The 21445-nt window shown below is 42.5% G+C and overlaps 1 protein-coding gene across 2 annotated transcripts in view; it reads right to left on the bottom strand.

Annotated features, from left to right (window-relative positions):
* LOC140192256 (tyrosine-protein kinase JAK2-like) overlaps window positions 1-21445 on the bottom strand; it is a 203347-nt gene that overhangs the window by 15946 nt on the left and 165956 nt on the right. For both annotated transcript variants that reach the window (XM_072249929.1, XM_072249930.1), the window contains exons 18-22: window positions 20227-20366; window positions 19050-19239; window positions 17064-17188; window positions 15719-15891; window positions 11092-11209 (exon numbers count right to left, since the gene is read on the bottom strand). In XM_072249929.1, coding sequence (XP_072106030.1) covers window positions 11092-11209; window positions 15719-15891; window positions 17064-17188; window positions 19050-19239; window positions 20227-20366 — 746 coding nt within the window. The remainder of the gene's footprint in view (window positions 1-11091; window positions 11210-15718; window positions 15892-17063; window positions 17189-19049; window positions 19240-20226; window positions 20367-21445) is intronic.

Here is a 21445-nt window from a genome sequence, read left to right as displayed (position 1 = left end):
AATGAGGCAAAGCAGCAACGATGTTATGAACCCTAGACAAGTTACAGAGATGGAGGTGTTTGCTGTCTGAAGCCAGTTAGGGTGAATAAATTCACAAGGTTTGACAAGGAGTTCCTTCAGACTCTGTGGGAGGCTAGTGTAGAAATTGTAGGGGCCCTAGCAGAGACATTTAAAAGATCCTTTGCCACAGCTGAAATACCAAAGGATTGGAAGATAGCTAATGTTGTTCCATTGTTTAAGAAAGGCTCTAAGAATAAACCAGAAAACTATAGGCTGTTGAGCCTGACATCACTGGTGGGAATGTTATTGGGAGGTACTCTAAGGGACCAGATATGAATGTTGGGATAGCATGGACAAATGAGAGATAACTAACATGGCTTTATGTGTGATAGGTCGTGTCTAACTTTTGATTTTTTTTTGAGGAAGTTACAAGGAAAGTTGATGAAGGTAAAACAGTAAATGTTGTCTACATGGTCCTTAGCAAGGCATTTGACAAGGTCCCACATGGGAGGTTAGTCAAGGAGGTGCAGATGCTTGGCATTCAAGATGAGGTAGTAAGTGCAATGGACATTGCCGCGGGTGTCCACAGTGAAAAAGAGCTTTAAGTCATTAAGAAGGTAAAGATGGAACTTAAAAGTAAGCTAGCCAATAATATTAAGGAGGATACAAAAGTTTCTTCAGATACATAAAGTGTAGAAGAGATGAGAGAGTGGATATCAGACCACTGGAGAGGTAGTAATGGGGGACAACAAAATGGTGGACAAACTGAATAAGTATTTTCCATCAGTCTTCATGATGGAAGATGCTAGTAGTATGATGGAAGTTCCAGGTGTCAGGGGTCATGAAGTGTGTGAAGTTACCATTATGAGAGAGAAGATTCTTGGGAAACTGAAAGGTCTGAAGTTAGTTAAGTCACCTGGACCAGGTGGTATACACTCCAGAGTTCTGAAACAGGTGGATGTAAAGACTGTGGAGGCATTAGTAATAATCTTTCAAGAAAGACTAGATTCTGGAATGGTTCTAGAAGACAGGAAAAATGGAAATGTCACTCCACTCTTCAAGAAGGGAGAGAAGCAGAAGAAAGGAAACGATAGGCCAAGTTAGTCTGACCTCAGTGGATGGGAAGATGTTGGAGTTGATTATTAACATAGAACATAGAATAGTACAGCACAGTACAGGCCCTTCAGCCCACAATGTTGTGCCGACCCTCAAACCCAGCCTCCCATATAACCCCCCACCTTAAATTCCTCCATATACCTGTCTAGTAGTCTCTTAAACTTCACTAGTGTATCTGCCTCCACCACTGACTCAGACAGTGCATTCCACACACCAACCACTCTCTGAGTAAAAAACCTTCCTCTAATTTCCCCCTTGAACTTCCCACCCCTTATCTTAAAGCCATGTCCTCTTGTATTGAGCAGTGGGGCCCTGGGGAAGAGGCGCTGGCTATCCACTCTATCTATTCCTCTTACTATCTTTTACACCTCTATCACATCTCCTCTCATCCTCCTTCTCTCCAAAGAGTAAAGCCCTAGCTCCCTTAATCTCTGATCATAATGCATACTCTCTAAACCAGGCAGCATCCTGGTAAATCTCCTCTGTACCTTTTCCAGTGCTTCCACATCTTTCCTATAGTGAGGCGACCAGAACTGGACACAGTACTCCAAGTGTGGCCTAACCAGAGTTTTATAGAGCTGCATCATTACATCGCGACTCTTAAACTCTAACCCTCGACTTATGAAAACTAACACCCCATAAGCTTTCTTAACTACCCTATCCACCTGTGAGGCAACTTTCAGGGATCTGTGGACAAGTACCCCCACATCCCTCTGCTCCTACACACTACCAAGTATCCTGCCATTTACTTTGTACTCTGCCTTGGAGTTTGTCCTTCCAAAATGTACCACCTCATCCTTCTCTGGGTTGAACTCCATCTGCCACTTCTCAGCCCACTTCTGCATCCTACCAATGTCTCTCTGCAATCTTCAATAATCCCCTACACTATCTACAACACCACCAACCTTTGTGTCATCTGCAAACTTGCCAACCCACCCTTCTACCCCCACATCCAGGTTGTTAATAAAAAACATGAAAAGTAGAGGTCCCAGAACAGATCCTTGTGGGACACCACTCGTCACAATCCTCCAATCTGAATGTACTCCCTCTACCATGACCCTCTGCCTTCTGCAGGCAAGCCAATTCTGAATCCACTTGGCCAAACTTCCCTGGATCCCATGCCTTCTGACTTTCTCAATAAGCCTACCGTGTGGAACCTTGTAAAATGCCTTACTAAAATCCATATAGATCACATCCACTGCACTACCCTCATCTATATGCCTGGTCACCTCCTCAAAGAACTCTATCAGGCTTGTTAAACACTATCTGACCTTCACAAAGCCATGCTGATTGTTCCTGATCAGACCATGATTCTCTAAATGCCCAGAGATCCTATCTCTAAGAATCTTTTCCAACAACTTTCTCACCACAGACGTAAGGTTCACTGGTCTATAATTACCCAGACTATCCCTACCACCTCTTTTGAACAAGGGGACAACATTCGCCTTCCTCCATTCCTCCGGTACCATTCCCGTGGACAACGAGGACATAAAGATCCTAGCCAGAGGCTCAGCAATCTCTTCCCTCGCCTCGTGGAGCAGCCTGGGGAATATTCCATCAGGCCCCGGGGACTTATCCGCCCTAATGTATTATAACAACTCCAACACCTCATCTCCCTTAATATCAACATGCTCCAGAACATCAATCTCACTCATATTATCCTCACCATCATCAAGTTCCCTCTCATTGGTGAATACCAAAGAGAAGTATTCATTGAGGACCTTGCTCACTTCCACAGCCTCCAGGAACATCTTTCCACCTTAATCTCTAATCGGTCCTACCTTCACTCCTGTCATCATTTTGTTCTTCACATAATTGAAGAATGCCTTGGGGTTTTCCTTTACCCTACTTGCCAAGACCTTCTCATGCCCCCTTCTTGCTCTTCTCAGCCCCTTTTTAAGCTCCTTTCCTGCTTCCTTATGTTCCTCAATAGACCTATCTGATCCTTGCATCCTTAACCTCATGTATGCTGCCTTCTTCCACCTGACTAGATTTTCCACCTCACTTGTCACCCATGGTTCCTTCACCCTACCATTCTTTATCTTCCTCACCGGGAGAAATTTATCCCTAACATCCTGCAAGAGAGCTCTAAACATTGACCACATGTCCATAGTACAATTCCCTGCAAAAACATCATCCCAATTCACACTCGCAAGTTCTAGCCTTATAGCCTCATAATTTGCCCTTCCCCAATTAAAAATTTTCCTGTCCTGTCTGATTCTATCCTTTTCCATGATAATGCTAAAGGCCAGGGAGCGGTGGTCACTGTCCCCCAGATGCTCACCCACTGAGAGATCTGTGACCTGACCCGGTTCATTACCTAGTACTAGATCTAGTATAGCATTCCCCCTAGTCGGCCTGTCCACATACTGTGACAGGATTCCATCCTGGACACACTTAACAAACTCTGCCCCATCTAAACCATTGGAACTAATCAGGTGCCAATCAATATTAGGGAAGTTAAAGTCACTCATGATAAGAACGCTGTTATTTTTGCACCTTTCCAAAATCTGCCTCCCAATCTGCTCCTCTGTATCTCTGCTGCTACCAGGGGGCCTATAGAATATCCTCAATAGAGTAACTGCTCCCTTCCTGTTCCTGACTTCCACCCATACTGACTCAAAAGAGAATCCTGTGACATTACCCACCCTTTCTGTAGTTGTAATAGTATCCCTGACCAGTAATGCCACCCCGCATCCCTCCCCGCCCCCCCCCCCCCACATCCCTTCTAAAGTTCTGAAATCCAGGTTTCAGTGAAATTAAGGATGAGGATTCAGGGTACTTGGAGGCACATGATAAAATAAGCCATAGTCAGCATGGTTTTCTGAATGGAAAATCTTGCTTGACAAATTTGTTGGAATTATTTGAAGAAATAACAAGCAGGATAAACAAGGTTGTTGCTGTGTACTTGGATTTTCACATCACCTTTGCGGTGGTCGGCGTTGGGACTGATCTGTTTATGTTATATGTCAATGATGAGGAATTGATGGATTTGTTACAAAATTTGTAGATGATATGAAGATAAGTGGAGGGGCAGGTAGATTTGAAGAAGTAGACAGGCTGGAAAAGGACTTGGACAGATTAGGAGAATGGGTAAAGAAATGGCAGATGGCATATCATGTTGGAAAGTGTATGTTCATGCACTTTGGTGAAAGAAATGAAAGGGTTAACTATTTTCTAAATGGAGAGAAATATGAAAAAAACTGAGTTGCCAAGGGACTAGGGAGTCCTTGTGCAGGATTCCCTAAAGGTTAATTTGCAGGTTGAGTCTGTGGTGAGGAAAGCAAATGCAATGTTAGCATTCAATTCAAGATGACGAGAATATAAAAGCAGGGATGTAATGCTGAGAGATCATAAAGCATTGGTGAGGCCTCATTTGGAGTATTGTGAGCAGTTTTGCGCCCCTTATCTTAGAAAGGATGTGCTGAAACTGGAGAGGGTTCAAACGAGATTCATGAAATGATTCTAGGATTGAATAGCTTGTCATATGAAGAGCGTTTGATGGCTCTGGGCCTGTATTCACTGGAATTCAGAAGAATGCAGGATGACCTCATTGAAATTTTTTTAATGGTGAACAACTTGCATAGAGTGGATGTGAAGAGGATGTTTCCTCTGGTGGGAGAGTCTAAAACCAGAGGCCACAGCCTCAAAATAGAGGGGTGTCCTTTTAGAACGGAGATGAGGAGAAATTTCTTTAGCTAGAGAGTGATGAATCTGTGGAATTTGTTGCTACAGGCGGCTAAGGTGGTTATATTATTGGGTATATTTATGGCAGAGGTTGATAGATTCTTTATTGGTGAGGGCATGAAGGGATATGGGGAGATGGCAGGAGATTGGGGCTGAGAGGAAAATGCATCAGCCATGATTCTTCCACTTAAGAATGCTGTGGACTTGATCTGAGATTTCTCTGACCCTGGCGCCTGGGAGATATCATACCATCCTGGAATCTCATTGTCATCCACAGATTTCTTTTCTTCTAACCCTTCCCAACTGCATCCAAAGCTGCTTTTGAAGAGAAAGCAGTGTTCTCTAATAGCCACCTATTCCCTTTCCCTGTCCTGATGGAAACAAAGTTACCTGTGTACTGCATTTTGGATGGTACTACCTCCAAACTATCTTCTAACTATCAACCCCTCAGCCTCTTGAATGATCCAGAGTTTGTCCAGTTCCAGCTCCAACTCCTCAACACGGTCTGTTAGAAGCTGCAACTGGAAGTACTTACAGGTTTAGTTATCAGTGACATTACCTTCCCATTACCTTTCTTTATGCTGCCTGGCATCCCTACTGCTCTAAATGTGCAGTAAAAATGACTATATAATGAAAAACAAATCTGCCAGTGGCCTACATCTCTTCTCACAAAGATTCAATGAGCCAACGTCTCAACTGACCTTGTTTTGAATACTACAGGCATTCACCTAAAGTGCCCTTACGCTCATTGTGCTTTTAAAATCTTGTAATCTTTTACTCTTTTGTTCTTAATTTTTTTTACTCCACTTTTACTTTTTTCCTTTTTATCTTTTGTTTTTACTTCATCTTTATCCACACTTTTCTTTTTTACTTTATCCATACTTCTCCAATCTGTTGAACCCACCTATTAGTTTAACCCAACTATTTAGTTTAAAGCCCTATTCACAGTCCTGGTTGTGTGATCCACTAGGATCCATGTCCCATCACGGTTCAGGTGGAGCCTGTCCCAATGGAATAGCTCCATCCTTCCCCAATACTGGTGCTAAATTCCCATGAATTCAAACCCACTTGAATTGAATTGACTTTATTTCTTACATCCTTCACATACATGAGGAGTAAAAATCTTTATGTTACGTCTCCAACTAAATGTGCAATCATAGTAATGTATAATATTTTATAATAAATAGAACAGTCAATGTAATATAGAGTACACTCAGATCAGTGTGAGTTCATCTGTCTGATGCTCTGGTGGAAGAAGATGTCCCGGAGCCTGTTGGTCCTGGCTTTTATGCTGCAGTACTGCTTCCCGGATGGTAGCAGCTGGAATAGATTGTGGTCGGGATGGCTTGGCCCTAATGATCCTACGGGCCTTTTTTTACACACCTGTCCTTGTTAATGTCCTGAATCGTGGGAAGTTCACATCTACAGATGCACTGGGCTGTCCACACCACTCTCTGCAGAGTCCTGTGACTAAGGGAGTTCCCATACCAGGCAGTGATGCAGCCAGTCAGGATGCTCTCAATTGTGCCCTTGTAGAAAGTTCTTAGGATTTGGGGGCCCATACCAAACTTCCTCAACCACCTGAGGTGAAAGAGGCACTGTTGTGCCTTTTTCACCACACAGCTGGTGTGCTCAGACCACGAGGTCCTCGGTGATGTGGTTGCTGAGGAACTTGAAGCTGTTTACCCTCTCAACCCCAGATCCACTGATGTCAACAGAGGTTAGCCCGTCTCCATTCCTCCTGTAATCCACAACCAGCTCCTTTGTTTCTGTGACATTGAGGGAGAGGTTGTTTTCTTGACACCATTGGTTTAGAGAGATGACTTCTTCTCTGTAGGCCACCTCATTATTGTTTGAGGTAAAGCCAATCAATGAAGTGTCGTTGGCAAATTTAATTAGCAGATTGGAGCTGTGGGTGGAGATACAGTCATGGGCATACAGGGAGTAAAGGAGGGGACTCAGTACGCAGCCCTGAGGAGCTGCTGTATGGAGAGTCAGAGGGTTGGAGGTGAGGGAGCCCACTCTTACAAGCTCCTGGCGTTCTGACAGGAAGCCCAGGATCCAGCTGCACAAGGCAGGGTCAAGGCCAAGGTCTCTGAGCTTCTTGTCGAGCCTGGTTGGAACTATGGTGTTGAATATAGAACTGTAGTCCAAGAACAGCATTCTCAGTATCCTTCTTCTCCAGATGTGTAAGGACGATATGTAGAGTAGTGGCTATTGTGTCATCTGTCGATCGGTTGTGTCGGTAGGTGAATTGTAGTGTGTCCAGTTTGGGTGGTAGCAAGCTGCAGATGTAGTCCTTGACCAGCCTCTCAAAGTATTTGCTTATTATTGAGGTGAGTGCGACAGACATGTTACCTTGGTCTTTGTTGATACAGGGACAATGGTGGATAATTTGAAGCAGCAGGGAACTCTACACTGGGAGAGGGAGATTAAAAATGTCTGTAAACACACCTGCCAGTTGTGCTGTGCACATCCTCAGTACTCGCCCTGGGATGCCGTCCGGCCCTGCAGCCTTGCGACTGTCCACTCATTGGAAACATCTGCATACCTCAGCCTCAGAAATGACCAGGTTGCAGGTTGTAGCGGTGGCTTTCCTCGGAGGCTCAGAGTTAGCGACATCAAACCTAGCATAAAAGCAATTGAGCTCATCTGGGAGAGAGGCTGTGTTGTTGGCAGCACCACAAACTTTGGCTTTGAAGTCTGCGATGGTATGCAGCCCTCGCCACAAGTCAAATGTGCTATTCATTGTGAATCTTGACTCAATCTTCTCCCTATATTGTCGTTTCGCAGTCTTGATAGCTTTGCACAGATTGTAGCTGGTTTTCTTGAGCTCTAGCTGATTTCCAGCGATGTAAGGTGTATGTTGCCCAGTAAGTGCTGCTCGCAAGGAACGATTGATCCAAGGTTTCCACACCAATCCTTGAGCAATGTACTTAACTCTCTAATCTTCTTGACCCTATGCCAATTTGCACATGGCCCAGGTAGTAATCCAGAGATTACGACCTGTTTGGTTCTGCTTTTTAATTTAGTCACTAGCTGCTGAAGTTCCATCAGCAGAACCTCTTTCCTTATTCTACCCATGTCGTTGGTACCCACACGGACCACAACAACTGGATCTTTCTCCTCCTACTGCAAATTCCTCTGCAGGTCAGATAAGATGTCTCGAACCCGGGCACCAGGCAGGCAACACAGCCTTCGGGTTGCTCTATCATCATGACAGAGAACTCTGTCTATTCCCCTGACTACCCACAGTTAGGTTGCTCAACCTTCCTACAGCTCCCACTGTCATCCACAGAGGGAGCAAGAATCTCAGACCTGTTGGACAAGTTCAAGGGCTGAGGCTCCTCCAGCACTGTCTCTTGGATCCCACCACCCACCTCACTCGCAGTCACACCCTCTTGCCCCTGACCACAGACTGAATTTGAGGCAGCTGATCTAATGGGTGTGACTACCTCCTGAAACAGAGAATCCAGGTAACTCTCCCCCTCCCTGATGTGCCGCTGTGTTTGAAGCTCAGACTCCAGATCATCAACTTTGAGCCTGAGTTCCTCAAGCAGACAACACTTGCTGCAGGTGTGATCACCAGGAACCATAATTGGGTCCATCAGCTCCCACATCATACAGCTACAGCATATCACCTGATCCTGTATCAACCCTTTGTTTAATTAGCTGTAATTTAGTTACTTTTTATTCAACCACTACAAAAGCCTTATCTGCTACATACCTGTGCCTCCTCGCCAAAACCTCAAGTCCTTACTTCTACATTGGTCCCTTCACACAATGGCCGCTCTGCTTTAACCCTGTTTTACTTTTATTTTCTCTTGCTAATGAATTGCGAACAGATTTGTCGGCCATTAATGCACTCAGCCCCGTGAAATGCTCATTTTTTAAACTCCTCCCCGACATGTGCAAAGCTCTCTCTCTCTCTCATCAAATCGATTGGTCTGCCACTAATGCTTTTCTGTACCATTTCTAAAGCCTCTACATCCTTCCTGCAATGGGGTAACTAAAACTGAAAACAATATTCGGGATGTAGCCTAACTGGAGTTTTACTGAGCTGCAACATAACAACCTGACTCTTCAACTCATTCCTCAACTAATAAAAACAAGCATGCCATATGCTTTCTTTATGCCCTATCAACCCGTGCAGCCACTTTCAGGAAACTATGAACTTGGACGCAAGGTCTCTCTATAAATCAACACCATTATGGATCCTGCCACTAACTGTGTACTGTCCCTTCACATTTCATCTCCCAAAGTACAACACCTCATTTGCTCAGATTAATCTCCATCTGCTCATATCTGTAACCCATTGTGTCTCGGAAATCTTCTAAACCAGGGGTTCCCAACCTTTTTTATGCCATGGACCCCCACCATTAAGCAAGGGATCCATGGATCCCAGGCTGGAACCTTTGTTTTATAATATCCACAAAACCATTCTTTGTATCGTCTGTGGATTTACTAACCCACCCATAAACATTTTCATCCAAGTCATTTATATCTATCACAAACAGCAGAGTATATCTATCCCTCTATGGATTTCGCAGAAGACCACAAATCACAAACCTCCAGCTAGAATAAGCCCCACTGACCATTTTGGATTTTCTGGCTCTCCAAATACTAAAATCTGATTCCTATGAATTTTCTCCAATAACTTCCCTGCCACTTCTATGAGGCACACCAGTGTATAGATACCAGGATTATCCCTATTTTCCTCCTTCAGTGAGGGGGGATCTTATTTAAACCCATCAAATATTGAAAGGTCTAGATAGAGTGGACTAGGAGAGGATGTTTCCAACAATGGGGGAGTCTAGGACCAGAGGGTACAGCCTCAGAACAGAGAGAAGGATGTCCAATTAGAACAAAGAAGAAGAAGAATTTATTTATTGAGATACAGTGTGAAATAGGACCTTCCAGCTCTGCTGCCCAGCAACCCCCAATTTAGCCCTAGACTAATCATGGGACAATTTCCAATGTCCAATTAACATACTAACTGGCACCTTTTTGGAAGGAAGCTGAAGTATCCAGAGAAAACCCACAATTTCCACAGAAAGGACAGACAGGCTCCTTAGAGATGCTGTTGGAATTGAACTCCAAACCCTGATGACCCAAGCTGTAATACAGCACTATGCTACCATGGCAACCTCTTTAACCAGAGGGTGGTGAATCAGTAGAATTCATTGCCACAAATAGCTGTGGAAGCCAAGTCACTGGGTAGAGTTAAAGTGGAGGATGATAGGTTCTTTATTAGTCAGTGTGTCAAAGGTTACGGGGAGAAAGCAGGAGAATTGGGTTGAGGAGGATGATAAATCAGCCATAATGGGATGGCAGAGCAGATCTGATGGGCTGAATGACCTAATTCCACTTCTGTGTCTTAAATTCTGCTTCTATGTCTTATGGGCTTCAACAATAAAACAGTTGACACTCACCAAGACTTTGTGTGCAACTAGAGAGGACAGCAAGATCTTAGTCATGCAGCAGCAGTCTTAACTCTTACCTCTCTCAATAACCTAGTGTATATTCCATCAGATATTGGGGAACTTTTCACCTTCATATTCTTCAATATATCTAACTCTTCCTCTTCCTTTATCACAAAATGCCCTAACATTTTAGCATGTTTCACACTGTTCTCACTGTCTTCCACTTCTCCTCGGTAAATATCAATTCAAAATACCGATTTACGATCTTGTTCACATTCTCTGCTTCCAAGTACATCTTCCAACCTTTATCTTTGAGGTCCTACCTTCTCTTGCTCTTAGTGGAGATTTAGAATGCCTAGGAGTAATCTTTAATCGTACGTGCTAATGACTTTTCATGGTTCCTCTTTTCTCTCCTAATTCCTGTTTTGGGTATTTCTAGAAGTTCAAAATATTCCTCATGTTCTATATGACTGTAGAGGATACCCCCCCCCCCCCCAATGTTCCCAGTAGGTTTATAGAGAAAGCCTCTTTGCAACCAATAGTCAAAGGATAAAATGCTGCCTGTGTATATTTTATCACAGGGTGGTGAGTCTGTAATCTCTTCCAAAATGCCCTTAATTTGAAGTTCTGTGAAATCAATAGTAAAATAACTTGTGGAGAAACAGAACCAGTCACCAGTTGTCTCTCACTTTACATAGTCAAAGAGTCAGCTTATCCTCTGGCATGTGATTTGGAAGAGATGGCTGTCTAAGAAAGGATTACTACATTGAGATCTTGGAACAGTCTCAGTTTTGTTTCCAGAGGCTGTCAAATAGAAAGCAAGTTGAGCAAGAGGAGTTGAGTTCTTCATAATGTTTCTACTCACCGTTGGTGGACTCCTGCTATGGTCACCATATGTAAATAACTCATAAAGCACAACCCCAAAACTCCATACATCTGACTCTCTGGAGAATTTGCTGTCAGATAGGGATTCAATCGCATACCTAAGCACAAAGGGAATTAGATTAAAATTTTAGTCTAGACTTCCCACTTAATATCATCAACATATAGGCAAAACTTACACTGACTTGAAAGGTTAGCAGTGTACATCACCAAAATATACCATAGTGCACCATTTATTAAACGTGTAATTTTTTTCAGTCTGGATCCATATTCTGCAGTGGGGAGTTCCTGAGGGGTGCCTTGGTTTAATGATGCTGGAACTACCGATGAACACCAATAACTTTGCCCAGTAGTCTTTTCTGTTTGCTGGACAATGTTATCAACCCTGGTCAGGATGGACTGTAAATGGGGAGCAATCATGTATAAAATAATGTAGGGGATAAGGAAGAAAAAGAAAATAGTAAAGTTGTTTGCACCGTTAGTGATCAACAGAGAGTAAGAGGTGGTTAAAATTTCTTAAGTGCATTTGTTTTAATGCTAGGAGCATTACAAGAAAGGTGGATAAGCATACAGCATGGATTAATACCTGGAAGTATGATGTGGTAGCTATTAGTGAAACATGGTTACAGCAGGGGTGTGATTGGCAACTAAATATTCCTGGATTCAATTCCTTCAGGTGTGATAGAATCGGAGGGACAAGAGGGGGAGGTGTTGCATTGCTTGTCAGAGAAAATATTACGACGGTGCTCTGGCAGGATAGATTAGAGGGCTCGTCTAGGGAGGCTATTTGGGTGGAATTGAGGAATGGGAAAGGTGTAGTAACACTTATAGGGGTGTTTTATAGACCACCAAATGGGAAACAAGAATTGGAGGAGTAAACTTGTAAGGAGATTGCAGATATTTGTAGTAAGCACAAGGTTGTGATTGTGGGAGATTATAATTTTCCACACATAGACTAGGAAGCCCATACTGTAAAAGGGCTGAATGGTTTGGAGTTTGTAAAATGTGTGCAGGATAGTTTTTTGCAGCAATACATAGAGGTACCAACTAGAGAAGGGGCAGTGTTGGATCTCCTGTTAGGGAATAAGATAGGTCAGGTGACGGAAGTTTGTGTTGGGGAGCACTTCGGGTCCAGTGATCACAATGCTATTAGTTTCAATATAATTATGGAGAAGGATAGGTCTGGACCCAAGGTTGAGATTTTTGATTGGAGAAAGGCTAACTTTGAGGAGATTGGAAAGGATTTAGAAGGAGTGGATTGGGATAATTTGTCTTAATGGAAGAATGTAATAGAGAAATCGAGATCATTTAAAGGTGAAATTTTGAGGGTACAGAATCTTTATGTTCCTGTTCGGTTGAAAGGAAAGGTTAAATTTTGAGAGAGCCATGGTTTTCAAGGGATATTGGAAACTCGGTTGAGAAAAAGAGAGATATCTACAATAAATATAGGCAGCTCGAGGAATATAAAGAATGTAAAAAGAATCTTAAGAAAGAAATTAGAAAAGCTAAAAGAAGATATGAGGTTGTTTTGGCAAGTGAGGTGAAAATAAATCACAAGGGTTTCTACAGTTATATTAATAGCAAAAGGATAGTGAGGGATGAAATTGGTCCCTTTGAGAATCAGAGTGGACAGTTATGTGTGGAGCCAAAAGAAATGGGGGAGATTCTTAACAATTTCTTTTCTTTGGTATTCACTAAGGAGAAGGATATTGAATTGTGTAAGATAAGGAAAATGGGTAGGGAAGTTATGGAAACTATGATGATTAAAGAAGAGGAAGTACTGGAGCTTTTAAAGAATATAAAGGTGAATAAGTCTCTGGGTCCTGACAGGATATTCCCTAGGAACTTGAGGGAAGTTAGTGTGGATATAACAGGGGCTCTGACAGAAATATTTCAAATGTTATTAGAAACGGGGATGGTGCCGGAGGATTGGCATATTGCTCATGTTGTTCCATTGTTTAAAAAGGACTCTAAGAGTAAACTTAGCAATTATTGGCATGTGAGTTTGACGTCAGTGGTGGGTAAATTGATGGAAAGTATTCTTAGAGATGGTATATATAATTATCTGGATAGACAGGGTCTGATTAGGAACAGTCAACATGGATTTGTGTGTGGAAGGTCATGTTTGACAAATCTTATTGAATTTTTTGAAGAGGTTACAAAGAAAGTTGACGAGGGTAAAGCGATGGATGTTGTCAATATGGACTTCAGTAAGGTCTTTGACAAGGTTCCACATGGAAGATTAGTTAGGAAGGTTCAATCATTAGGTATTAATATTGAAGTAGTAAAACGGATTCAGCAGTGGCTGGATGGGAGGTGCCAGAGAGTAGTGGTAGATAACTGTGTGTCAGATTGGAGGCAGGTGACTAGTAGTGTGCCTCAGGGATCTGTACTGGGTCCAATGTTGTTTGTCGTATATATTAATGATCTGGATGATGGGGTGGTAAATTGGATTAGTAAGTATGCAGATAATACTAAGATAGGTGGAGTTGTGGATAATGAAGTGTGTTTTCAAAGCTTGCAGAGGGATTTAGGCCAGTTAGAAGAGTGGCCTGAAAGATGGCAGATGGAGTTTAATGCTGATAAATGTGAGGTGCTACATTTTGGTAGGACTAATCAAAATAGGACATGCATGGTAAATGGTAGAGCACTGAAGAATGCAGTAGAACAGAGGGATCTAGGAATAACGGTGCATAGTTCCCTGAAGGTGGTATCTCATGTAGATGGGGTGGTGAAGAAAGCTTTTAGTATGCTGGCCTTTATAAATCAGAGCATTGAGTATAGGAGTTGGGATGTAATGTTGAAATTGTATAAGCATTGGTGAGGCCAAATTTGGAATATTGTGTACAGTTTTGGTCACCGAATTATAGGAAAGATGTCAACAAAATAGAGAGAGTACAGAGAAGATTTACTAGAGTGTTATCTGGGTTTCATCACCTAAGTTACAGAGAAAGGTTGAACAAGTTGGGTCTTTATTCTTTGGAACATATAATGTTGAGGGGGGACTTGATAGAGGTATTTAAAATTATGAGGGGGATAGATAGAGTTGATGTGGATAGGCTTTTTCCATTGAGAGTTGGGGAGATTCAATCAAGAGGATATGAGTTGAGAGTTAAAGGGCAAAAGTTTAGGGGTAACATGAGGGAGAACTTCTTTACTCAGAGAGTGGTAGCTGTGTGGAACGAGCTTCCAGCAGAAGTGGTTGAGGCAGGTTCGATGTTGTCATTTGAAGTTAAACTGGACAGCTATATGCCCGGGAAAAGAATAGAGGGTTATGGGTTGAGTGCAGGTCGGTGGGACTAGGTGAGAGTAAGAGTTCGGCATGGACTAGAAGGGCTGAGATGGCCTGCTTCCGTGCTGTAATTGTTATATGTTTATATGGTTATATGATGTTCCTCTGTGCCTTCTGGGTTGTAGGACATATTGGCTTAGAAGGTGCTTCTAGAATAGTTGCATATCCACCATGCATGGTACACTGGATGTGGATGGAGTGAAGGATTAGTGAGGTAAATGTACTGTGGATCAAGTTGGGTAGATTGTCCTTGAGATCAAGCTTCATCTGTGCCAGTATTCCCACAGGTGCAGCACAGCCGTCACATCTATTGCTTGTACCACTATCCTTCAGTAGCAGAGTTGTGCAGGAACTCACTGAGCCAATAGAGGTGGCCCTCATTGTTGATTAAATGCAGTGACAGGCAGTGACAGATGCACAAGGATTGAGGAGGTGGCTAATGACAGAAAGAGATGCAAAATCAAACATGGACAAGGCAATTAATCATTCTGGCCAGCTCGGCACACTGGTCTCCCTAATGGATTTGTACAGATAAGAAAGATTGAATTTACAAAGGTACAGAAGTGATGTAATTGAAAAATGCCAGTGGAGGTTTCTCAGTGCCCTGTGACTGAGGGAAACCAGCTTATCTGCCACCTACTTGGCCTTTTTTCTTTGGAGCGACGTAGGATGAGAGGAAATCTGATAGAGGTGTATAAGGTGATGAGAGGCAGTGATCATGTGGATAGTCAGAGGCTTTTATCCAGGGCTGAAATGGCTAACACGAGAAGGCACAGTTTTAAGGTGCTTGGAAGTAGGTACAGAGGGGATATCAGGGGCAAGAATTTTTTTTTTTTTTTTTTTTTTACGCAGAGTGATGAATGCATGGAATGGGCAGCTGGCAATGGTGGTGGAGGCGGATACAAAGGGGGCTTTTAAGAGACTCTTAGATAAATAGAGGGATATGGGTAACCCTAGGTAATTTCTAAAGTAAGTACATGTTTGGCACAGCGTTGTGGGCCAAAAGGCCTGTAATGTGCTGCAGGTTTTCTATGTTTCTATGTTACTTTTTATGTGAGACCATGACCTCCTCAAACTGACATACCTGTATTTTAGATGTTATACAGCCAGACAGCAGAACTGAGAGGATATTCGGTGGGTGAAAAACAAAGAACCAGATTAGAAACGAGGCAATGAATGAGAGATGTGAGTAGGGGAGTGGAGAGCCATATTGTGGTTTGCACCAGCTTCAGTACATAATTGATAATGGGTTGCTTTGGAAAGAAATGAACACAAGTGCCCAGGAGTGGATACTAACCAACCAATGGACTGCTCTTACCAAAAGATTGGACTCTCTCCTGCCTCCAAAACTTTATAGTAATCCTTGTCTCCAGGCAGAATCTTGGTTAGACCAAAATCACCTATTTTTACACAGGTGCCACTTTTTACAAGGATGTTCCGAGTTGCCAGATCTCTGTGTACATATCGTTTAGAGCCAAGGTATTCCATTCCCTTTCAATAAGAACAGAAATTATTAGCACCAGGTTGTAGGCAGGAACATTCTTTTTCCAGCAGTGTCCTTAATGCTTTGGCTAAACCATGTCCAAGAGAAAATTTTCAATTTTTATCCAGTTATCAGTCTGAAGAATACCTCAGAAACTCTGAGATTCAACTGCTGTACACTGATTCAAAACCTAAAAATAAAACTCACAATAGTTAAAAATTGAGAGTTCAAAAAACTGAACACTTCACATAAAGTCCCATTTCTACAATAATGGCAATGTGATTGGCAGGTTTGGGGACTGGGTAAGATCTCTATGATTAACTGTCAGAAATCATTCTTTGGAGAAATGGAGAACTTTTCAAACAAATGGAAGGCTTGATATTACCAAATTGTACTTGTCAGATGTACTTGTTTGATAGCAAGTTCTACATGTTAGATAACCATCAACGAGACAGGCTGCAATGGCTTGGGTAAGTAGCCAAGAATGTGTCCAGAGTTGGAAACAAGTGAAGTATCTCCAAATAACACAGCTTCAGACATTCATGGCAAGTGCTGCTACTCTAGGCTTTGTCAGTGTTCTAGTGTAAAATCAACAGTAACCAGTACGCAGCATTATCATTGACGATAAATATGTTGTTTTGCGGCAGTAGTTCCACAGGTTTCCATACTGGGACCCCTGAAGTTTGTGAAGAGGGCATGCTTGGATGGGGAGGATCCTACAATAAACAGCCAGGTAAATTGTTCTTCTTTCATAGACACGTCCACCTGTTCTTTAATACTCAGAGAAAGGAAAAGGAGCCTCTGTTTATATCCTCAGCTAAAAGGCTGTATCTGTGACAATGTTGCAGTCCTTCAGTACTGCACAGAGAATCATTTGAATGAAGCTGATTACAGCCTTGAAGTGAGGCTAGAGCCTATAACCTTCCTCTCAGAAGGGACAGTGCGCTCTTGGAATAAGGGCAGACATCTGGGCTAATAGGGAGCTTTACATGGAGTTATGTGCAAACAGTTTATCTTGTGTCAGTTTATATTTGTGTTTGGGGTTTGGTTAGGGTGATACAAAGAACATGTTGCCGGTTTTCTGTTTATATGAGCACACATATGCCACTTGACCTTTGCAAAGAAATATGTTTCTCAGCTATGAAGCCACACACTACCTCTCTGCTCTGACATACAGTACCTTGCATATTTGTGAGGCATACAACAGGAGCCTCTTGTGATCCAGACTGTGCCTGTTCTTTTGCAGATAATCTCGTAGACTTCCATGTGGCAGGTACTCCATGATCAACCTCAAGTTCCTGCGCCCTGTGGAAATAAAACCAATATCTATTTTCTCAGTGGGTAAGTTAGACCATAAGACCATAAGACACAGGAGCAGAATTATGCCATTCAGCCCATCCAGTCTGCTCCACCATTCCATCATGGCCGATCCCGGATCCCACTCAACTCCATACACCTGCCTTCTCACCATATCCTTTGATGCCCTGACTGCACAGGAAACAATCAACTTCCACCTTAAATATACCCACAGTCTGAGGTAGAGCAGTCCACAGATTTACTACTCTCTGCCTAAAAAAAGTAGGAGGGAGATTGAAAAACTGGCTGAGTGGTGATGTAACAACAACCTCGTACTCAATGTCAGCAAGACCAAGGAGCCGATTATTAACCTCAGGAGAAGGAAACCAGTGGTCCATGAGCCAGTCCTCATCAGAGGTGGAGAGGGTCAGCAACGTTAAATTCCTCAGTGTTATCATTTTGGAGGACCTGCCCTGGACTTAGCATGCAAGTGCTATTATGAAGAAAGTACAGAAGTGCCTCTTCTTCCTTAGGAATTTGCAAAAATTCAGCATGACATCTAAAACTTTGACAAACTTCCATAGATGTGGAGAATATATTGACTGGTTGCATCATAGCTTGGCATGCCCTTGAACAGAAAATCCAACAAAAATTAATGGATACAGCCCAGTACATCACGGTAAAGCCCTCCCAAAGACTGACCACATTTACAGAAAGTGCTGTCACAGGAAAGCAAGACCCATCATTAGGGACCCCTCCCCACCCTCCCCAAGAACCCAGGTTATGCTCTCTTCTTGATGCTACCATTAGGAAGGTAGTTCATGAGCTTCAGAACTCACACTACCAGGTTCAGGCACAGCTATTACCCCTCATCCATCAGGATGAACCAAAGGGGATAACCTCACTCAACTTCACTTGTCCCATTATTGATATGTTCCCACAACCTATGGACTCACTTTCAAGGACTCTTCATCTCATGTTCTCAATATTAATTCTTCAATTACTTATTATTACTATTTCTTTCTTTTTGTACTTGCAGTTTGTTGTCTTTTGCACACTAATTGGACACCCAAGTTGGTACATTCTTTCATTGATTTATTATGGATTTATTGAGTATGCCTGCAAGAAATTGATAATACTTTAACTTTGAACTGTCATTCCAAAGAGAAAAGCCCAATTCATTCTACCTATGAAAGAGTATCTGGAAAGAGAACCCAATCAATGTTTCAAGTCAATAACTTTCTCAGAACTTAGATATGAAAAGGTGACTTTGTTTCTCTTAACAAAAGTGTTATTTGGTTGATTGAGTTCTTTCAGCATTTTTGTTTCAGATTCCTGAGTCTGCAGTTTTACTAGTTTTCCACTATGTTCAATGTTAGTTCACTTCTACCCTTGACTAACACCAGAATCCTAACCAGTTACCTTTCAGCCCAAATGTCAATAAGTCTTTAGAAGAAAACTCAAGAAAAGAGTCATCAATAGCTTTCTGGGAGAGAGAATTTGAAAAATTCACTCCTCTGAATGCCTCCTTGATTGTAAATGCCTAGCAGAATCCTAATGCAGGGTTTGATCTGAAACATGGACAATTTGTTTGCTCCCACCGTCCAGCCAGGGGAAGTGGACTGGCCAAGTGCTCAAGGGGATCACCTTTTGTTCTTCGAAACCTCACTAAAGTAGGTTTGTTCCCCATCTCTCTTCCTGAGCAGTTTTCTCATCACAGGATCAATCAAATGAACAAAGATCTCTGCTCTGTTACCCCAGTTGTCTCCTGCACATTGACTTCTTTATTAAAAGAAACAGTACACATGATGTCACCAAGTACTAAAGCAAAAGAACAGAAATGAGGACCATTTGGACCAATCACACTCACCGACACTGTAACAAATTCCTTTGTATTTGACAATATATTCATTATGGAGATTCTTGACCACTGCAATCTCCCGCTCAAAGTCTCGAAGGTGCTCTCTTGTGGTGTGTTGCAACTTTTTCACAGCCACCAGGTCCCCTGTGTTGTCTCCAAGGGGATCATAACGACACAGCTCCACACTGCCAAAATTTCCCTGAAATGAATCAAGCAGACAAATTGGAATAGATTGTCAATGTCTCTAGAATTACTCTGGAGTTTCATCTGCATCTTGGTGAAATTTCTTTTCAGCACCCTCTAATCCTGGACAAAATCTTACATTTTAATAAGGTCATATCTATTTTTTCTATACACTAAGTGTTGGCCCCATATGTTCAACCTTTCATCATGCATCAACCCATCATTCCCAGTGATCAATCCAGGGGACCTTTACCATCCCAGTGCAAGTATACCCTTCCTTAGGTAAGACTGAAAGTGCTCCAGGTGCAGTCTCCCAGTGGCCACGCATCAAACTGCCTCTGCTGTTATATTCCACACCCCTTGTGGTAAAGCTCAATACTCTATTGGTTTCTGTAATGTGCTGCATGTTGGCTTATTGTGATTCAGAGAACCAGGGAATGGTTGTACGAGGGAAGCTCAAAATTATGGATCTGATTGATCATTTCCTCAACTTGCTCTGCACTTCCAATAGCTTATGTACATGTAGCTCTGGCCCCCTCTGTTCTTGCATCCTACTCAGACAATATGTTTTATTCTGTTTGCCTCTCATTATTCCTGCCCTAATGCATCACTTCACATTTGTCCACATTAAGACCCAGTGTGCACACTTTGTTCTTTAAATAAATTAACTTGGAGCTTCAATGACATGGTATTGTCCTCAAATGCTTGAGCCCAAATCCCCAGTCAGAGATCTGAACCCATCATTCAGCCTAACATCCCTAGTTAAACAATGAGATGGCTGCTGAATCCTCAACAAAGCCAATGACATCTTGGTAGGCACTGGATTCCAGACACAGATGGAAGCCAATATTATTGACCAGTATTGATCTGTGAATGAACTGATCATCTCATGTTGCTGTGGACATCACATTGAAGGCTACATGTGAAAGATGAATCAGATCTCTGATATAACACAAGTGACACTGTCTGCCCTCTCGCACCTTCCCTACCATCCAGTTTATACCTTGCCCAACATGGAGATGAATTTAAGGTGCCTCTCTTCAAAGAAATTCGGATCCTCCTGTTTTCTCACAGCAAAACAGTGCCAGAAGTCATTTGTAACTGTGAGGTCACCGGGGGACAGGTCGCACAGTCTTTCGTAGTCTGTAAGAACACAGCAAAGATTGTGAAGTAAACAAGAGAAAATCTGCAGATACTGGAAATCTGAGAAACACACACAAAATGCTGGAAGAACTCAGCAGGTCAAGCAGCATCTATAGAAAAGAGTACAGTCGACATTTCAGGCTGAGACCCTTCAGTGGATTGTGAAGTACGGGGGTGACTGCAGCAAGGTTTTGTGGTTAGAAGGCTGAGCACAGCTCATTGGTTTGAAACACTAGTCCTACTTCATTCTTCACAGTCACTCCCTGACCTGTTTAGAATTTCCACCATTTTTGTTTATATTTCAAATTTTAATTATTTGAAGTGTTTCACTCAGGATTTACGGTATTGTCTGTGAATTGAATGCATCAAATACATTTGCATTGGCAGAGACAGCTTGCAACTCTGACATGACTAATAAAGAGAATCTTCAGAGATTCTGCAATTATATTAAGAGCAAAAGGGTAAGTAGACAACTTGGAGTATTGTGTACAGTTCTAGTTACTCTAGTGGTAGCAATGGAGAGAATGTAGAAGAGATGCTCTCTGTAATGGAGCGGCTATGGAATGCTCTGCCATCGAGGAGATTGGAGCTGGGTTTATTTTTATTTGGAAATAGGAGACCATAAGACATAGCAACAGAATTAGGCCATTCAGCCCATCAAATCTATTCCACCATTCCATTATGGCTGAACCCGGATACCACTCAACCTCACACCTGCCTTCTTGCCATATCCTTCAAAACCCTGACCGATCAGAAAACGATCAACTTCCGCCTTAAATATACGCAGGGACGGTCTCCACCGCAGTCTGTGGCAGAGCATTCCGCAGATTTACTACGCTCTAGCTAAAAATATTTTTCCTTATCTCTGTTCTAAGCAGTCACCCCTCATTTTGAGGCTGCGCCCGATAGTTCTGGATACCACCACCACAGGAAACATCCACTCCACATATACCCTATCTAGTCCTTTCAGCATTCAGTAGGTCTCAATGAGATCCCCCCACATTCTTCTATATTCCAGAGAGAACAGGCCCAAAGCTGGCAAATGCTCCTCATATGTTAACCCCTTTATTCTTCGAATC

The sequence above is a fragment of the Mobula birostris genome (genome assembly GCF_030028105.1).
Source record: "Mobula birostris isolate sMobBir1 chromosome 26 unlocalized genomic scaffold, sMobBir1.hap1 SUPER_26_unloc_1, whole genome shotgun sequence".
Taxonomy (NCBI): Eukaryota; Metazoa; Chordata; class Chondrichthyes; order Myliobatiformes; family Myliobatidae; genus Mobula; species Mobula birostris.
Note: the sequence above shows the minus strand (reverse complement) of the source record. Positions and strands in the feature narration are given on the sequence as shown.